The 20,202-nt window shown below is 41.4% G+C and overlaps 3 protein-coding genes and 1 long non-coding RNA gene across 4 annotated transcripts; 3 read left to right on the top strand and 1 right to left on the bottom strand.

Annotated features, from left to right (window-relative positions):
- The first annotated feature begins 1,505 nt into the window (after positions 1 to 1,505).
- On the top strand, positions 1,506 to 6,725 carry slc25a43 (solute carrier family 25 member 43). The gene is made up of 5 exons (XM_067247622.1): positions 1,506 to 1,790; positions 2,728 to 2,969; positions 3,130 to 3,302; positions 4,609 to 4,743; positions 5,300 to 6,725. The coding sequence occupies exons 1-5, from the start codon at positions 1,519 to 1,521 to the stop codon at positions 5,525 to 5,527; spliced, it is 1,050 nt and encodes a 349-aa protein (XP_067103723.1). The 5' UTR covers positions 1,506 to 1,518; the 3' UTR covers positions 5,528 to 6,725.
- LOC136954086 (uncharacterized) lies at positions 2,914 to 5,019 on the bottom strand. Its single transcript, XR_010878067.1, has 4 exons — positions 4,849 to 5,019; positions 4,624 to 4,733; positions 4,178 to 4,248; positions 2,914 to 3,282 (listed from the first exon to the last, which is right to left on the bottom strand). It is a non-coding gene; the product is annotated as an uncharacterized lncRNA (long non-coding RNA).
- Positions 6,726 to 7,373: 648 nt separating the features above from the next.
- Positions 7,374 to 9,718, top strand: slc25a5 (solute carrier family 25 member 5). Its single transcript, XM_067247426.1, has 4 exons — positions 7,374 to 7,589; positions 8,420 to 8,906; positions 9,014 to 9,154; positions 9,268 to 9,718. Exons 1-4 carry the CDS (start codon positions 7,479 to 7,481, stop codon positions 9,423 to 9,425), a joined length of 897 nt encoding a protein of 298 aa, XP_067103527.1. The 5' UTR covers positions 7,374 to 7,478; the 3' UTR covers positions 9,426 to 9,718.
- A 3,370-nt stretch (positions 9,719 to 13,088) lies between these two features.
- Positions 13,089 to 20,063, top strand: si:rp71-46j2.7 (uncharacterized). Its single transcript, XM_067247821.1, has 16 exons — positions 13,089 to 13,392; positions 13,867 to 13,972; positions 14,288 to 14,501; positions 14,633 to 14,775; positions 15,115 to 15,265; positions 16,226 to 16,281; positions 16,387 to 16,577; positions 16,731 to 16,841; positions 16,997 to 17,122; positions 17,382 to 17,492; positions 17,620 to 17,778; positions 17,996 to 18,617; positions 18,708 to 18,771; positions 18,854 to 19,038; positions 19,149 to 19,237; positions 19,310 to 20,063. The coding sequence occupies exons 1-16, from the start codon at positions 13,204 to 13,206 to the stop codon at positions 19,409 to 19,411; spliced, it is 2,619 nt and encodes an 872-aa protein (XP_067103922.1). The 5' UTR covers positions 13,089 to 13,203; the 3' UTR covers positions 19,412 to 20,063.
- The last annotated feature ends 139 nt before the right edge of the window (positions 20,064 to 20,202 follow it).

The following is a 20,202-nucleotide window of genomic DNA, read 5'->3' on the forward strand; positions in this document are numbered from 1 at the left end:
GCCCATTATCTTGTATTAGGAACCACATGCATATGACAGTGAGATCAAAGGGGGCTTTCTTAGCACTTTCAAAGGAAGCTCTGAGTCTTTTATTGTCTTTGGGACCAGGGACAAATCTCATTCCCACTCTGACATTCTTCAATTGAAGCAGGGTGACAGTGAAGAGGAGCATGACTTCTAAAGCGGAGCCCCTTCCCACACCGAGGCATCATTTCAGCTCCCCCCCTTGTTTGTTTTCTCTATCTGGTGTTGCATTGTGAATTACAAGTTGTGTAGGCCTGTGCACTTCCACCAAAAGGATTATGAAGGTTCATGTATACCTTTTCATAAGATTGGAATCAACGACACATACTTGAATGTCGTGACTTTTATGATTTTAGTGTACCTCAGGAAATGTGAAATAAATGTGGCAAAGGTTTATATCTAGAATGAGCTGACTCACTATTGTTTATGATAAATGATTTACCATTTTGTTGTCCTTCACCCAAACTTATCGTACTCCCAATGAGGAGGAGTTGCAGAGAAGGGGAAACCTCTTTTGAACAGGCCGTCATTTCCTCTGGAGGACTCTGTTATTCCAGTGGCCTTTGTGAATGAGCCAAGTGGCCCCACCACAGGCAGGAGGTGGGCTCTTCACAGGCAGCTGAGGTTGTCAGCCCGGCAGGGGAGGGAGGAACTCCTGGCAGGCGGACATAGGCAGAAAACAAACACTGGCCACTGTAACAGGAAAGGAACTGCAAGCCCCTGTTGATACGTTGTGTGTGTGTGCGTGTGTGTGCGTGTGTGTGCGTGTGTGTGCGCGTGCGTATGTGTGTGCGTGTGTGAGACTGATGGGAACGATGGTGGTCAGTGAAGGAATTAGAACCAATAAACAGTTCAAACATGCTTTATATGATCTGGCTTCATGTCATTGACCTCAGTGATCCTGCCCCTGGATGTTATGACCCACTCCTAGAACTTATGACTCACTGTCCCCTCAGTCTGAACTTCAAGCTTGGACCAAAACATTATCATCAGCTATATTTCAATATTCCAATGTTATTCATGAATGACATGTGATTAAATTCCTGTAAGGTTTGCTTCTAAAAATGAATAGAAATTCCACCTCTGTAAATGGCTGGCTTTGAAACAATTACACCGACCAAAATGTGTAATGTGCCACCCGGTCACTAAAATAACAATAGTCTAAGCAGCCAACCATCTATGTGTGGTCTACCTACCTCCATTCCCATGCTTGTTTTCACTTGTGCTCAATCACTGCACTTAAAAGATGAAATAAATCGAAATTAACGGACCTAGACCTCCCCCTAGTGGTGTTACTGGAGCATTGTTTTAGTTGGCCCAACGTCCCTCTGGCTTGAGCAACGTGACATACAACGGATGACGTATCTCGAGGTTGGTTTTCAGTCGGTCTTCACATAAACAACGCTGGAACTTGGTACCCACTATAACCCTTGTGGTTCTCTACTGCTGAAGACAATCTTTCGACTTTTTAGAACATATTAAGACTGGATAGCTATGGCTACAGTTAAAAAAGACGACAGGTTGACAAGTTCGCAAAGCTTCTTGTGCGTTGGTTTTGCTGGGGTTTTTAGTAAAACTGTCACCTCGCCTCTGGAGGTGGTAAAAATCAAGAACCAAGTTGGAACATTTCACTGTAAGAAAGGGGTTTGGCACAGTTTTCTTCTCATTTATCAAAATGAGGGCTTACGAGGGTTTTTGAAAGGAAATCTCGTTTCCTGTCTCCGGCTATTTCCCTACAGTGCTGTCCACTTAGCAACATATAAAAAGTGAGTTGATATCCAGATTTTTGTGTATTGGATTGAATGGTTTGATGGAACATTAACTGCATCTCTGTCAAACTAATAGCTCTTTAGAACACGTTTTGTTTAAACGTAATATTGTTAGCTTGCTGTGTTGACAGAGTTAGCTAGCTGGTTGATTAGCATTGCTAGAGCTACTGTAGTAGTAGTCACTATTTTGACAGCTGTACAGTAGCCTACTGGATACGTTTTTTTTCATCATACTTTATTATTGTATTTGAATTTAATTTGTCAGTTTGTCGCTTGTTGTGTTTCTACGGTAGTTTTTTTTTAGCTCACTAGTTTCCTTAGCTTTGTTAGCTACATCATCATGTCTTAGTTTGGGGACATCACGTCCATATCGAGCTTCCGCCCATATAGAATGACTAGTTACGTCATGTCACACCTTCTAGTCTCGTCCAATCAGACAAAATGAAGCTCCTGGTTCTAATGAACAAGCCATCATGTGTGAAGATAAATCGTTAACCATAGGCAAACGACACGTTGCCTTTACCTGCTCTAACCATTAATAGATACATGTGCAATCCTACCCGACCATGCCCTAAACGGAGTCATGGTACATAATTTTCGGGCGTTGACATTTAGTATAAATAGTCACGCGCCAGCCGACACGTGTAAACAGGCACATGTAAACACGACCCCCGGCTCCTCCTTTTCAGTGAAAGTCAAGTTCCGAGGTTAAAAAATGTCACAATCAATTGTAGAGGTTAGATACATACAGTCCAATTTTATTTAGATTTACAGATTAATCGGAATGTATAGCACGAGCATAAGATTAGTTTATAGATTTATGTGTGAACTAGTAAAAGTTCGATATATTTTTGTTTGTTTGACAATACAAGAGAGATGGTTTTATTTTGACTAACAACAGAACTCATTTGTGTTTTTTTAATTCTTTCTCTAGGATTGTCCACCTTCACATGGATGAGCTGGGCTACATCTCTCAGTGGAGGGCCATATTTGCAGGCGGTCTGGCTGGCATAACTGCCGCCCTGGCCACATACCCTCTGGAGGTAGCAGAGACACGTCTCATTGCTCAGAACTGCATGGAGCCCTCTTACAAGGGAGTGGTCCACACCCTCTCCAAGATCTATGGGACAGAAGGTCTTCTAGCGCTCTACAGGGGCTTCTCTCTCACAGTCATAGGTATGTACGCTCTCTTGTGTGAAGGGGACGGGAGTGTTTAGTCAACCATCACTCAGCCTTACTTTTTTTTTTTAAGTGAATATTTATTTTAAATAACCAAACTGTTTACCATAGCTGTCGCTATAATTGATATAAAGCTGTAAACTCTTTATTCTAACAGGTGCATTCCCCTTCTCTATTGGCTGCTATGCAGTCTATATCAACCTGGACAGACTGTGGCAGGAGCCTTCCTTTCGCTTCACTCCCCTGCAGAACTTCATCAATGGCTGCTTTGCAGCAGGAGTGGCTCAGACTCTCTCCTACCCATTTGAAACTGTGAAAAGGAAGATGCAGGTCAGTATTTTAATACATGAAGCTGTCTTATACCACTGTATAGTGCGGCATTTGTCAACTGTAGTACCACTGCTGTCCATAAGAGGGCATGTTCATACATGACATAATAAATGTATCCCTCAATGAGAAAATTATATGGGAATACTTTATCCTATAAGATACCACAGTTATAGAAGTTGTGCATTTTTGTCTCAAAACGTTTATAGACAGTAAAAAGAAACTGTTTTTATGGCGTGGTATAATTTTATGTATCTTTTCACTTGTTTTGTTCTGTAAGTAAAAGGACACATTGTGTACAATACTATTCCGAAGGACAGAATACTACATCCGGTTTTATCGGCCTATAATTAGCAACCACAAGGTTCTGCGGCAGCTGAGAATGTGAATGTCGTTCAGGGTCTGCACTCACTATAGATAAGTTCTCTAAAGATAGCTGGTAACAGTGGATATGCTGAGTGCCAGGTCTACAAAGGAGTTAAACACAGAGCACTATTCTGCTATCATATTCTTATGTAAGATTTTTTCAGTTGATGTGCTTAATGACATACAAAGCAGTCCAATCAGGTTCCTTCTGTAAATATTTTTAGTAAAACAGGAAGTAGCAAGGAGAAACATATCACATGACCTACAAATGTTTAGGGAAGTTTTAACTTACTTTAAGGTAAGGTACTTGTTTTTAAATGATCATAGTAGCATAGTACGGCGTTTGCAAAAGTAGACTTTTTGAGACCAAATACTTTGTAACTTTTGTTAACTTTTTATTTGTGTTTTATGGGGGAAACTTAATCACCACTGAAGTCATGTATGGGGTTAATGCAAAAGCACAAAAAACACTTGATTTTGAAGGACGATGCAAATGACAACTGGAAACTTACCACATCTGGTTAATGCATTATTTCACCTCTTGCCAATCAGTAAGGGAGGAGTCACTGTAATGACTTGAGTGCTGCAAGCAGACGAGTCATGTGAGATCAGCTGAAAATGTCTCTCGATAACAAGAATTGAACGATGTTTTAACAGTAAATGTATAATCCTGCTTCTTTCATACAATGTTTAAAGATTGTAGATTTTGATTCATTCTTAAATTTAAGTTGGTTTATTGTCAATAGTATCTATGTTGTTTTCAACAGTATTATTTCCCTGTTAGACACAAATACACACTACATTTGGGAGCATCAACTACTTATCAGAGCAAATACATGCATTCTCAATCCATCTTACAGGGTTCCATTTCACCCTACTTGTAATTGATTTAATCAAGGTCCTTTGCTAAATCATATTTGATGCTGTTCTCTTTTCTTTAAAGGCTCAGAGTCCTCACCTTCCCCATTGTGGAGGAGCTGATGTCCACTTCACTGGGCTGACAGACTGCTTCAGGCAGGTGATCAAGAACAAAGGCATCATGGCACTTTGGAGTGGCCTCACAGCCAACTTGGTCAAGGTGGGAACAGATCGATAGCATTGTCAATACATTAGAAACTGTATTACAAGTATTCATATTTCTATACTAACAACTATTTACTATACTTGATTATCAAATAATTACTGGAAAGTGGTGGGCGGATCCTGGGAAGTTGGTATCTGTGTCTGTATCTTCAGTAAAAGAATAGTAGCCTATGTTCCAGACACGTTGTGAGGAGGCAGGACTTAGAAACACTGCAGTGGTTTGGTTGTTATTCAGAACAGACATGTTACAAGCTGCCAGACCAGGCTCTGTTCCTGGAACAGTATGCACTGCTCTCGTCTTTCATCTCCAAATGACATTTCATGATAGCTGCACGATTGCTATTATACAGGTGAAAGGGCTCCAAGGGCTGAAAGTTGCCCGAAGAGGCACACATACTGTAAAAGTCAGAAAACAGTCAGTTGTAGTTGTAATAATCAACCATTTGATGGGTATTTTATTAGGACTTGGTCTTAGTTTATTTAGGGTTTTCATGAATGATCCTAAATGTGCCGTTGTATTTGTTCTTAAAACTCTGTTTTTTCTTTCACAGATTGTACCATACTCTGGCCTGTTGTTTAGCTGCTTTGAGATGTGCAAACAGGTCTGCCTTTACCGCAATGGGTACATTGTGTCTCCTCTGAGCTATAAGTTAGCGCCAGGCGTGGACCAAAGCTTAGGCCCCTCTGAGTTAGAGGAGATGAAGAAGTACTTGAAAAATAGAAACTTTCAGTCACAGGAATCTTCGATGGGAAATCGCTGGGGATACAAGTCCTCGTAGGACTGGTAGGATTTGTCATTGACTGCTGACCCTATTGGGTTAGAAAAGGGCCTGTCTTTGCTTCCAGAGTAAGTCTGAAATATTTGTTGGAATCCAATACTGTAGAGATGGAAATCTGATTGACATCAGGTCTACTTCTCAGACTTGCTCAATGCAGTGCATGAGCAAACATTTTATATAAAATTCCAATATTGACAATGATGGTCATTTGGTTCATCATGTATAGTATTTTCTATACTCAGGCAGTTATTGTTACAATACAATAATAGGAGCTGCATTTTTACACTCCACAAACAGCACAATCTACGGTCATAGAAATACTTAATTTTTACATCAATATTTAGTATTTTATTTGACTGGGTTATCTCTGTATGAAGTTTTTAGTTGCATTCGTTCTGAGGGTGTTAACATGCGCCACATGGCTTAAACTCTGTCTGGTATAGTCAATAAGAGAGCATAAACCTGACCTATTATGAGAATGTAGTTCTTACTACAGTCATGTGCATTACTCAATGTTTTAAGATGTTATGTATTTTAACACACTTCAGCTCATGTATTTGTGCCTTCGGATTTCTGTATTTATTATGGGGCTATTTGTTGATCATTCTAAATGTAAATAATGAGACAAGGCCATAGCACATATGATTGTGTGTCTAGCAATAAGACAATATTAGCACTCCAATATTACTTTGAGCTGACTACGTGCAAGAACTACATGTTTAGATTGTTATGGTCCAGGAGTCATTTTAGAAGTGTTTTAGTAGTGCAGTCAGTATGTTGCTGTAAATGACAAAGTGATATGAAGTATGTTACAACATAAAATTATATCACAAAACATTGTTTTTGGAACATTTTGTGAAATATTGAAAGTCTCTGATGAGTGTTCTGTAAGTTCAAATGTTGTGGATCACAATGCAACTTATTTTACAAGAGTACTTGGAAATAATGACACATTCCTTTAACCTTGTTCAGAAAATGTTCCGTATTCTAATGGCCTGTACTTCCAAAATGCTATGTTTTGTACACAGAAGGCTTGTCCACCTTGGTTTCCACTTGTTGGTACGAAAGGCCTTGAATGGAGCTACCATGTTTGCCCTCATGGTCATTGGTTTGCACCTATAAGCTCCTTGGTTTGCCCTAGTGAAGTGACAGTAATTTGATCTGAAATATGTCCCCCACAGAGAACACCACAATCACCAGGCCCTGCAAACAGTTGGAAAGCAAGATGAACTCTTTGAAGATAAACATGAGAAGTATTGCAGTTTCTGTAGTGTTATCCATGGTTATAAAAGAGTTTGACCAAGCACAGCAATGCATTTAGAAGAATCTCTATCTCTTAGGAGGTCATGTGATCTTGTAGTCAAGGACACAGAAAGGGACTGGTTCAGATGACCTTTTTTCCTCTACAAGGGGCCCTGTCACAGCTGATCATTAACTCTGTAACACCAACCATGTCAGTTGCCATGTCAGTTGCTCCAAGCTGAAATATACTGACCTTGGACTCGCCTCACATTAAGAGGGCATGCAAACTTTGTCAAAATACAGTTTTAGTAACAATTAATCATATATTCCATATAATATAAAGAAAGTGCAACATATTGTTACTGCCTGGTAAAAAAGTATACACTTCAGTTTCGTGACTTTCGTGTAAGTCTACATGAAAGGTGAAGTCAGACATTCTAAAAATCTCCTCAAGCCATAACCTTCCAAATATGACGGACTTTTCTGGCGAAGGCCTTCATACAAACGACTGAACCACGCCCACTAAATGCATTCGCGCACCAATGATAAGACGGTTTTGACGCTCTCGTTTGGTCTCGCGCACACATTAGTCTTAAATCCGTTCTCAAATCGACTGTTCGTCCCATTTCGCCTACACCGGCATACCACTCCAGTCCCGCGACTGAACGGCAAGGTTTCTTTGAGACGAAGACTAGCATCAACCGCAAACATGAATGAGACGGCCGTTTCTTTCGCTAAGGACTTTTTGGCCGGTGGTATTTCCGCTGCCATCTCCAAAACAGCAGTCGCCCCCATCGAAAGAGTGAAACTCCTTCTCCAGGTCAGTGTTGTTGGGCGGAATGATGAAAAACATTTTGTGCAACAGGATTTCTAGAACAAGTGAACGCCAAAGCATGCAAGAGTGTCATTCCCGTTAAAAAGATAATGGTGTGATGGTTGTAGGCTAATCTGGTGTTGCTTGCTAATAATACCTAGCTTGTCTACTACAGTAGTAGTCAAATAAGTGGCGTAGTAAATGCTAGCCAGCTTGTTAGCTCACATAAGCCCGTTTCGTCCAGACTTTGTCGATTAGTCCGACAGGTCGGTTGAGAGCAGTAAGCCATCTTAGATTGAACAAACTGTTCTCACTTCCCTGCTCCAGTCCGAAAAGTTGGCGAATGAAATTCCATTGCATTAGAAATGTGTCTGATGCTAGTTCTAGGAAGTAGACATTGGTTTTAAACAACTAGCGTAGTTTTTTCTTCTCTCTAAATTTTGCAACGGGTTTTAAAGTAAATCTCTTATGGCACTTTAAGATTCGGTCCGGTTGCCTTATTTGACTTTTTTTAATCAGTAGTTTTTTTGCTTGGTAGAATTTCGATTTACAATGGGTGTCAAATATGGCGCAGTACTGTACTCACTAGGCCTCCTAACCAAGGTCGATGCAAGGGGAGGGAGGCTTCTTGTTCGGGCCCATTCAAATGCCAACATAGCTCGCGTAGACGGGGGCGGGCCTTCTCCAACAAGCTCGTAGTATTTCAGTGCGAAGTGACCAATGCTATGTTTGTCAAAATTAAATACAAGCACAGTTAAGGAACCGTTTGACAAAATGCAAAGTATGTCTGTGAAGTGCACATTTTAAATCCTTCTAAACATTTATTTTCTTTTCAGGTGCAACATGCCAGCAAACAGATCACAGCCGATATGCAGTACAAGGGCATCATGGACTGCGTCACCCGTATTCCCAAAGAGCAGGGTTTCCTCTCATTCTGGAGAGGTAACCTGGCCAATGTCATCAGATACTTCCCCACCCAGGCCCTCAACTTCGCTTTCAAGGACAAGTATAAGCAGGTCTTCCTTGATGGCGTGGATAAGCACAAGCAGTTCTGGAGGTACTTTGCTGGTAACCTGGCCTCTGGTGGAGCAGCTGGTGCCACCTCCCTGTGCTTCGTCTACCCCCTCGACTTCGCCAGAACCCGTCTGGCCGCAGACGTCGGCAAGGCAGGTGCCGGGCGTGAGTTCAGTGGCTTGGGTGACTGCTTGAAGAAGATTTTCAAGTCTGATGGCCTCAAGGGTCTGTACCAGGGCTTCAATGTGTCTGTCCAGGGTATCATCATCTACAGAGCAGCCTACTTTGGTGTTTATGACACAGCCAAGGGTGAGTCGTCAGGCTTTCCCAGCATTAGTCTGTAAAGCTGTTTTCTAACAATTGATTTTGTAAAAAGTTCTCCAGCCTTTGCTGATCCTTTCATGTTGACTCTGCAGGTATGCTCCCAGATCCTAAGAACACGCACATTATTGTCAGCTGGGCGATTGCTCAGACTGTCACTGCAGTTGCTGGTTTCACTTCCTACCCCTTCGATACCGTCCGTCGTCGCATGATGATGCAGTCTGGCCGCAAAGGAGGTAACCCCTTGAGAATGCACTGTAGTCCAGTCTTCCATAATACACCGTCATGATTGATCTGTTACAACCCTAATTGACATACAACTTGTGTGTGTGTGTGTGTCCTTTTTCAGCTGACATTATGTACAGTGGCACCATTGACTGCTGGAAGAAGATTGCTCGTGATGAGGGTGGCAAGGCCTTCTTCAAGGGAGCCTGGTCCAACGTTCTCCGAGGAATGGGTGGTGCCTTTGTGCTGGTGTTGTATGACGAGTTGAAGAAGGTCCTCTAAATAGATTTTTAGGTCCAACGTAAATGTTGTAGTGTTCAACACTAACATCTTTTGGAAGGACTCTTAAATTCCGCCTTATTTATCGGGACCAACTAGTATATCAGTGCTAGTTGTACTTTGGAAATCCGTTTAGCTCTTTTCTTTTGGCCCATGTTTGTTTGTTTTGTTCCCCTCACAATTGGAATGTCATTCTTCGTATAAAGAAACCTTTGCTGGATGGAAAGTTTCTACCAGATTGTCTGTTTTAGAAAAGAAATTAATGCAATAAAGGAAACCTACTGAATGAAACCACACTTGAATGCCTACCTTGGTTTTGAATGTGTGTGTTTTGAAAGGATAACATACCTGAATAGGAGTGAGGTCGTAGTAAGGCTTAGTCCTGTTGCCTCCCTCCCTCAGTCAAGTTTAGTATAACTCAGGGAGCCGCTTGGTGTCGTCTTTCATGAGGTGCAACCTGAGCACTGGCTCATGGCGGCAAATCACTCCAGAGTTGTATGTGGACTCGAGCCAAGATCAGCCAAGAAGATTGGTGACTAGTTGTAATCTGTCACCACTTTTAAGAAGTTTGAATGGAATGCTGGTGGGATTAAAAATGTATGTTTAAAATTGTATAGGAAGTTGTTACAATAACTGCAGCTAAATTGAGTTTGGAGAAATTGAGAAATATTCATAATTGTATTTGTGCAGTTGTAGATGAAGGGAAAAGTGGACTAGGAATTGTAGTGACATGGATTACTCCATTTACATGTATTCATTTAGCTGATGTTTTTTTATCCAAAGCGACTTCCAAGAGAGCTTTACAAAAGTACATATGTCATAACAACGACATAGTCCAAAACATGATGCATACATTGTGAAAAACCAAATAAGTGCCAAAGGCAAGAACCATAAGAGCATGTAGTTAAACAAGTTACAATTAAGCAACATGAACCTCAAAAGTGGAAGAGTGTACCTGTAGAAAGCAAGTAACAATAATATATTTCACAGCGAGTACAATAATTTTAAATCAGTTACAACCAACAAGAGCAACAAGTCTATCAATAAGAGTGATTGTGATCCTGGAGGAAACTAACATCAGGTTCAGCAAATCATTCCTAAGTACTATTGTACTCCTGGAACAAGTGTGTCTTGAGCATTTACTCCAGCGTTTTAAACATAATTGATCCCCCATCAAGCCTCCTAGTGTTCTTTACAAGGCCGTAGCCATGGCGCCAACATTGGGGGGGACAAATTAAATTTGTTATGATAATTTCAGACAGCATGTGTGGTTGCCTGTAGTAGCGTAGCACATTTATATTTATGTCAATATATTGGGGGGAACATTTTGACCAGACTTGAATATTGGGGGGGATGTGTCCCCCCCAATATATATTATGATCACGGCCTTGGTTCTTTAGGACTTTGACCTTGAGTGGGTGTTTGGCAGTCAAGAATGTTGATGACTTTAGACCTGCTGTAGAGAACGATTAATCAACACAGTGAAACGTAAAGGTATTTGTGAAGAAAAACTATATAAGCAATAAAAAAAAAGTTTTATGCAGTTCTGATGGAGGTTTGACATGTCAGTGTAGCGTGAGAACCCTATACCTCACTGGAGTGTTGTGACTGACATTGCTTCAGAAACACAATTGCAGCAGCTGATATGGGACTGAGGCCAGACTCATGCCATCAAGTGTGGACCTTCCTTGTCCTTTTCACAGCAGCTCCACTGTTTGCCTGCACAGACTGTAAACCTTGGCCTTGTGCCACCAACTGGATGGACGAGTAAGGGAAACTGCCGTATTAGCACAATGAACTTTTCATCATCTTCTGACACACGTGACCTTCATTGATGTGTCACAGCCTCTTTCTGATTACACATGATTTACCCAGTTGGGTATCGGAGTAATCGTCCTCTCAGACTCCACAAACATTTTGATAATAAATCCCTTTAATCACTCACACTAACTTAGGGATCAAATTGGAACTACTGTCAACAAATTAGTTCAGAAATGTTTTATGCTAGCCTCAGGGATTAGAGACAAATATTTTAGGTAGATTTGGACTCTGGCATTAGGCTGACTGCTACTGTACTGTAGCCACAGTTGTTCAAAGTCATTGGTGTAATCTCAGACGAGACACGCCTACTTAGATTTACAATTTATTTTACCCTCTTGGATTTAATCAGTTGACCTCTTGTACTGAATCAGTTCCTATACCACGTATATGATTGAAACATGAAACACTGTATCATTTATGGTCTCTTGATTAGAAAGGCTCTGTTCTGTGTTCCCCAGGAAAGCATCTTTGGGTTTAAGAAAAGTACTATATAAATGAAAGTTAATATTATAATGTATGTTGCATGTGTTGTATGTTGCTCTGCAAATAATCAACATAATCAACTGCATCTGGATTAAGGGGGTCCCTCTCTGAATTGCTCCTTTATTGAGAATGTTCACTTTCCATCACAGTATTACATTGAAACAGTAAAAGAATACTATTGTCAGGTTTCCACAGATTTGGGGTTAACATACCTTTTCACAGATCATAAAACACATTTAGAACAAAATTATATTAAACACAATGTTTTTGTTTTCAAAAGGGATCTCTCTTTAGTGGGGCTTGTCATTGATCATGTGTATAAGTCCAAAAGTCTCTTCTCTGCCTTGTGGCTGCTGCCACTGACGTTGTGGCTGTGACATATCCTATGTGCCTGCTTGTCAGCAGTATTGTACTGGAGGTCAAGGTTATTGATTGTCCTGCTGCCACACGTGTTGGTTGTGCCTGCTTAGCAAGGGTATTGTCTTTTACATTAAGATCCAGAACAGATTTTATTCTCCAGTTCTGTAATGTTTTGTCCTTCCTGAGGCGGTGAGTGTCAAGATGGTAGTAATCTCTGATTGATTTAGAAATCATCCTGGCAATTATTGATTAATTACTTTTATTTAAAAATTTTAATTTAATTATTTTAATTTATTATTTAAATAATAAATGTTTGATCAATAATTTGAAAAGTCAGGTTGACTCTTCCCCTTGACCATTCCTTCTATGGTAAAGGAAATTATCTACTTCTCACAGTGTTCTTTGGGAGAACTATGGGCTGTATAATGTATTCATTTTCATGACATTATCATCATATGTGTGTCTCAGCCACGTCACTGCAATACATAGCCTATCCATAATACCAGTATTTGAGGAAACGCATACACTGAAAAAGACACTGAACGAGAACCTTCTGACAACATATCTGCAGATAGTGCCATCATGTGGTGAATTGTCAGAAACCTGCTTCACAGTATTTCCTCATTCACATAAGCCTACATTTTGTAGCTTTGCCATCCAATCTAGTGCGAGATATTCAAAATGCTTCTTGCTATATTTGCGTGTTGTTGATAGTCTATACTATATGGAAAATGCATTAAAGTAACAGTTTGTTTCTTTCTACAGTTATAGTTTTTACAACTTTTTACGTGATCTTTTTGCCTGGTCAGCTGCAGCCTGTAACAGTCTGAAGTATGGAAATCTCCCACTAGTTCTCATACAACTGACGTGTTATGGCATGCCAATATAATCAGTTGCAGATACAAAGACATGCACGTTCACAGTGTAGCCAATCACGAGTCTTCCAGAGACCATTTTTTTTCTTCCCTTAGGGTTTTGGAGAATGCAAAGCCTACATACATCGAACAGTGCGTGTAAAATGGGGAGCTAGAGTAATGCGAATTTGTTGAGACTATAAAGTATCTTAAAAGTTTATTGAGCTCATGCAATGAGATTTGAGTGTTGGAAGTAGAAAAAGATGTACCGGTGGCGTTTCTCGATCGCTATCGTTCTCGGGTTTCTATGGTATTTTTCAGACTACGGACGAACGTTGACTCAGTTAGCTTTATGTTTTTTATGTTTTCCATCAACTTCATCTAACCTCAAGACCGTTGGGCGAGAAAGCAGTACTCAAACAGACGAGGTGACAGAGAAGAACGTTTTACTGGTGATGAAATAGTTAATTTATACTCATGAACTCTTTCATTTAAGTGTTACTTATTCACAGTCTGTGTGTAGTGTGTTACAATGTTGCAGCGGGGTGTCATATTGCTGCACAATGTCTGCACATTTTTTTAATTTTTGTTGTTAATGTAATTATGCATACGTTCATCAGATAAATATTCTACTAAAACCCATTTATATTACTGTTGCCGGGGTCATCAGGGTGCCTTAAGTTATTCAGCTTACAAAGGATCTATCTTACAAAGATTACTTTCCCTTGTTTTGTCAGTCTATGGAAAAGGGTTATGTGTAGGCTACACAAGAACAAAACTTGAGAAATAATAATAAACAACGTACGAGACACGATGCAAATGTTGTTGCCCCAAACAAATGGCAGTGTTTAGTAAACACAGAGACTGACTTTTCTAACATGTACATGCATACTGTACTGCTTAAAATATTTTTATTTGTCTTGCAGCAAGCGGAAGAACGTTTGTGTGACACTGATGGGACTGATAACACCAAAAAAACAGAGAAGTCACTGCAGTCACTGTATCCCCATGTAAAGAAGTCTCTTCTGCAAGGTGTGTCAGTGGAATGCAAACCATGCAAGTCAGTCTGCGGATTTGTGGAACTTAGTGGGTTGTTTTACCATGAAATGATCATGAAGATAATGAAGTGATTCGAAAACAAAATGAGAGAGGTGTTGGTTTGCAAAATCTTTGAAAGTTTTCCAGGCAGGAGTCCTGTGGCCACATTGTAGTTATTAAGGAAACGTCACAGATCCTTTCTGAGAAAGAACATTCCTTTTGAGAAATTTAGAATCGAATGCTACTACCTTTACTGTTCCATTTGGTCTGTTAACTACATGGTGTGGTGTCTGTGTTTTTGATCCCCAGTGTTTGAGTGTGCGTATATCCAGCTGATCCTCCCCTGGTACACATTCCCAGAGCCTTGCGACAGTCAGCCACTCCACCAGGTGCTGTGGAGGGAGTTTGACTGTGTCTTCGACCAGATCATTGACAAAGCCAAAGACTTTGACGTCTGTGCTGCAAGTGTGGGTTGTGTCCGCATTCTGACCCAGCATTTGCGTAATTCCAAACAGTCTGTCAGGTGAGGGGCTGACATTCCATGGAATATTAGCATTCATAAATCTATCTGTACCCCAAGGTGTAGCCGTATTTTCTAGATGCCATTTGAAGCTGAGAGTCAAGTTTGTTCAAACTGTACATTCTGTATTTCAGAGAGCCATTGTTTATCTCCAGAGCAGAAGAAGTAGCAGTTCTCAGAGGGTTTGCTGAAACACTGGTGCAAAATCTGTTTCCTGAATCTCTATGGGGACTAGATATAAACCACTGTGTTTTAAATGAAACAATAACCTTTAAGGGTAAGACATTTTCCTGACTGTTAGTGCCCTGTTTTTACCATATAAACATAAAAAATGCAGTGGTCACAATACATTCTGCAGTTTCAGCGCAACAGGTTATTGCTTCGTGTTGCACGATCAATGTGCAGACACTTTGTTAGTTGCAGCCAATGAAACTGCATGCTGTGTTGTTGTCTCCCACTGCAGGTTTCTAGACATTTTACCCAGAACACAGAAAACTGCATTTGCATCTCATGTTCTCTTTCCAGTATTCCCTTGTTCTCTATATTTGCATTTTTGTCCACATTTATGGACATTGTTATGGAATCGGATTGCATATGTTTCTGTGTTGGTGTGCAGTGTTGGAATCTCTGGTGATCTGGCTCTCTGATCCCGACAACCTCAACCAGCTGGTTGTGAGTCAGTTGGACAAAGTGTCTCCCAAGAACTCAGAGGAAGATCTGTTGGAGTCAGACTCTCCAGCCTCTCAGGACAGCGAGGGCAGCATAGGGTGAGTCTGAGTGGGTGTTCTCGAGGGCAGCACACGGTGGGTCTGAGTGGGTGTTCTCGAGGGCAGCACATGGTGGGTCTGAGTGGGTGTTCTCGAGGGCAGCACAGGGTGGGTCTGAGTGGGTGTTCTCGAGGGCAGCACAGGGTGGGTCTGAGTGGGTGTTCTCGAGGGCAGCACAGGGTGGGTCTGAGTGGGTGTTCTTGAGGGCAGCACAGGGTGAGTCTGAGTGGGTGTTCTCGAGGGCAGCACAGGGTGGGTCTGAGTGGGTGTTCTTGAGGGCAGCACAGGGTGAGTCTGAGTGGGTGTTCTCGAGGGCAGCACATGGTGGGTCTGAGTGGGTGTTCTCGAGGGCAGCACAGGGTGGGTCTGAGTGGGTGTTCTCGAGGGCAGCACATGGTGGGTCTGAGTGGGTGTTCTCGAGGGCAGCACAGGGTGGGTCTGAGTGGGTGTTCTCGAGGGCAGCACAGGGTGGGTCTGAGTGGGTGTTCTTGAGGGCAGCACAGGGTGAGTCTGAGTGGGTGTTCTCGAGGGCAGCACATGGTGGGTCTGAGTGGGTGTTCTCGAGGGCAGCACAGGGTGGGTCTGAGTGGGTGTTCTCGAGGGCAGCACAGGGTGGGTCTGAGTGGGTGTTCTCGAGGGCAGCACAGGGTGGGTCTGAGTGGGTGTTCTTGAGGGCAGCACAGGGTGAGTCTGAGTGGGTGTTCTCGAGGGCAGCACATGGTGGGTCTGAGTGGGTGTTCTCGAGGGCAGCACAGGGTGGGTCTGAGTGGGTGTTCTCGAGGGCAGCACAGGGTGGGTCTGAGTGGGTGTTCTCAAGCAGCACAGGGTGGGTCTGAGTGGGAGTGGGAGCAGCAGTCTTCCCCTCATATACAAATTCTGTTCTATACTCTATGGTGTTATTGTCCTATGTAGAAGAAACTGTGAGAGGATAATCTGGTTTTGTGTTTCTCTCTGCTTCAGTGTAAAGGATGGTACCGAGGACTCTCAGGCTATTGACAGCAAATCCAAAAAGAAAGGTGTTTGTTTGTAACACTTATTAATATACATTGCTTGCCATAATCCTTCCTCCACACCATCAAAAGAAATGTTTTGATAACCTTGATGCTTCTTGTTATTTCCAGCCAACAAGTTGAAGGAAAACTGGTCTAAATTTCTTGACAAGATGAAGACTAAGAAAGACAAGAAGAAGAAGATAAAGGAATTGGAGAGGAGTCTGATGTTTAGGGCCATAGCTGCCCAAAGTGGTCTGACCAATGAAGACGAAGCGAGTAGCAAAGAAGGCTCCATTCACAGCCAACAGAACTTTGACAGTGTAAGAAGGGCCCTCCTGTGTCTAGTGGGGACTGAAGCATGGGTTGTTGTCTACCAGCTAATTTACTCAAATAGTTTTTGGAAGCTTTTCCACCATGTTTTTACATGTGATCAGGAAGTGGGTATTAAGAGTTTCCTTATTTTTTCATTTTAGGAGGATAGTGATCTAGAAAACTACTTGGTCATCGTCCAGGAGGACATGATGGAGTTCAAGTTGTCGTATGAGATGTGGTGCGTCGGGCACTGGGCTGTCAGTGTCCCTCTCGTGAGTCCCAAATTCCTTTCTTGTGCTGTGGTATGTGTGGAACATAACTTTAGCTAAATGTGTATTTTAAAGAAGACCCTGAGTAAAATTGGGACCTTGATTCCTGTTGCAGTCCAAATTGAATGTGAAATGTGACTATTTTGTGTGCACTGTAGGTGAGGAGGGATGACGAGGAGCTGTGCTTTACCATTCACTTGGAGGAGAGAGACAACCCAGAGAACCTTCAGTGGGATGTCAGAAAGACCCGTACAGATGTCATCTACTTCCTCAATAGATGGCAGGTCAGGAACAGATGTAGAGAAACTGCTTTGTCTCACTCATGGCTCCCTCTGGGTGACATTTTAACATAATAGTCTTGTGCCAGTTATTTCTCAGAATGAAACACTGCCGAAGAAAGGTCATTGGAAGTTTGCATTTTACTATTCATTATAGAACAGAGTATTCTATTAACCTAGACTGCCATTATTCTGACATTTCAGTTTATTTTATGAGTAGCCTGTGTCAAGTAGTATTTATCAAACTTTTTCACTTATTCCACAGGACTCTGCTAATGTACCCTGTCTGTCTGTGCTGGGGGAGGAGGGCTCTGAGAAGACAGGTGGTGAAGAGATGGATGAGAAAGCCAGGACTTCTCTGGAACTGTTCTTGCAGGTGCACTAGCATATTTCCTTACTAAAACTTTAACCGATTATCACTAACACACACACACACTGTAGACTATAATCTTACAAAATGAAGACATACCATTACTCTACAACTTTGTCATTGGTGTCTTTAGGGGATGATCTCTGATGATGTGATTGGCCGCAGTCAGCCTGTGTTCCAATTCCTCTGCCCGCTGGACAAACTGCTCAATGAAGAGGAGCATAATGGGGGAGTTTGGGGTCTCCTCAGTGGCCTGGCCTACTTCCTGACCCCAGGAAAAGAGGAAGATGAGGTAGGCATCCCACTCCCTGGTCACCAAAGAAAGATAAGATGACAGCTGTGTTTTACATCTAGGAAAGCGTATACATACTGTATATGAAAAGATTTCAGGATAAAGAACCTGTTTGTCTTACTTATGGAACTCACCTGCAGACAGTGTGGGTGGAGCTGAAGATCAAAGGATCTCAGTAAACTGACAATAACGGGTGCTCTTTCTTCTGCTTACTCAGCAAAACAATCCCAGAGTGGAAGCCAAACAGGATGATCTCCCTCCAGAGTCAGAAACTCGACACTCTTCTCCTGAACCTGAGAAGGATGTCAGTGGTGATGAGACTGATGCATCTCTCCCAACTATCATAATCTCTGAATGTATCGTTCCTTCAGAATTTTCTGACGGCAAGAGGAAAGAGGAGAGTGAACCTACAGTGAAATCATGCTCGATGACTAATATTGCAACCTCCTCACAAAACAAAATGGACAATCCTGAAAACTTGGTAGGCAAGAAATATTTTTGTAAAGGTCTATCCAGGTCGGAGGAGACTTTGGTATTCAGCGAAGCAGCTCATCGGGAATACAAGATTGATCCTGACTGTAAGACAAATTCCAGTAATAATGGAGGCTCACTGTGGGACGTTCCTGACCATACTTTGTGGCGTAGTTTTTGTGCAAAATCAAATAAAACTAAAGAAAAAATGTCACCCAGTATTTGTGGGGGGATCGCCAGGATTAAAGGAAGAGTCCAAGAGACTGTTGCCAAGGGAGACGCGTCACCGTCTTTAAAAAAGGACCAAACTAGCTGGGAGCAACTGGAAGCCACAAAAGCTATATTTGATTTATTGAAAGAGATATCTGGTTAGTTCTGGTGCCCCCATTTGGTTATTTGAAATTGTAAATTATGGTTGAGGAGATTTAAAATCGCATAATCAAGTTTTATCTTCATAGGTAATTCCATCCTCATAAACATATTTGATGCAATACTGAAACCGGTAATGCCGATATTAAAAAAGTAAGAGATGTTTCGACTTGCTCTTTCACATTGGTTAATTGTTATGGTCAAACAACCAAGATAACCTATCAATCGTCTACAGGAAAGTGAACAGCTTCCTGAAGAAGATGAACCCTACAGAAGCCCACATGGCCTCCTACATTGACAACCTGTGTGAGAAGTGGTCCCAGACCTCTCTAGCGCCCCCTAAACCCTCCAGGGCCCCTCGCAGCTCTGAGGACAAGAACGAGACCAGAGACCGAGCTCACCATCTCATCAGTGCCAGATGTACGTGATGGATCCTTTCTCTTACATAATGTTCATTAGTGTTCTGTACCTTTCAGTCCATGACGGGAATCAGTGTTGGTGAACTGACAGACATCATGCCCTCGTTCTAGATTCAAACTATTTAATCCTGAAGAAGTCAGACATGGAGACTGTCTTTAAACTCTTTCAGGATTGTGAAGAAAACAAGAAGCTGGTTTATGTGAGTATGTCTGCCATCAGAAAGTGTTTTTGAGAAGACTTAAAATAAATGTTTTCTCTTTTATTTGTACAGATGCTTCTTTCATTCCTGTTGAGAGGGCTTCTTCCTGGTGAAGATGCCTTAAATGTTAGTGCCATGGCATTGCGGAAAGTGAATGTCAACCACCTGCATTGATTACATTAAATGTTAGCAAGGCTACGTTTTCTCTGGGTAATCATGGTTTTAGATAAACTGTAATTTTTGAAAATCTGAATTGTATTGCATTCGTAGGCTTGTCTTATCACAAGTTACCTCTTAAATTCTTGGGAGTATGCTAGTATTGAATCTTATTACATCAAAAAACTCAGGTACCTAAATATGTTCTGAGATTGTGTCTCAGATGTTAACATGTTAAATAAGTTTATAATAACTCAACCTTACCATACTGTACGTAGTAACAACAAACAATTCTTGGTTTTTCAATAATTTTTTTTCTCCAAACTTTAACCATGTGGTTAAACAGTAGCATACCAGCCAGACTCCCTTGAAACTTTTATCTCTATTGTGTTACTGTTAGGAAGTGACAGGACTTTTTCCATGTACGGTTTGAGTTTCAAATCTCTTATGGACAACGTTAAAGCACTTTAATTCAAATGTTCATGGTTTTGAGCACTTTTCATGTAAGGGGGAAGTATTTCTTGTTCTGGACTTGTTTGTCGTCTAAAAGAGATCTGGATTAGATCTCCATGCCTCTTTATATCCAAGGAACTGATGAAGGTTTGTTATATGAATGATTTCACAAATTCCTTGGATATTCCTATGAAATTATTAATAAAGCTTTTATATTAGTTTCATTAAATGTCTTTATTCATTGTTATTATTTTGATGGATTCTCAACACACTAAAATGAATCCCAGTAGTTGTGGTTTTTCAGGTTCCACTGGTTACATTAATGAGATCAAAGTGCATGAGTTCAGGTCATGTTT

Source organism: Osmerus mordax, chromosome 12 (assembly GCF_038355195.1).
Source record: "Osmerus mordax isolate fOsmMor3 chromosome 12, fOsmMor3.pri, whole genome shotgun sequence".
In the NCBI taxonomy this organism is placed as follows: domain Eukaryota; kingdom Metazoa; phylum Chordata; class Actinopteri; order Osmeriformes; family Osmeridae; genus Osmerus; species Osmerus mordax.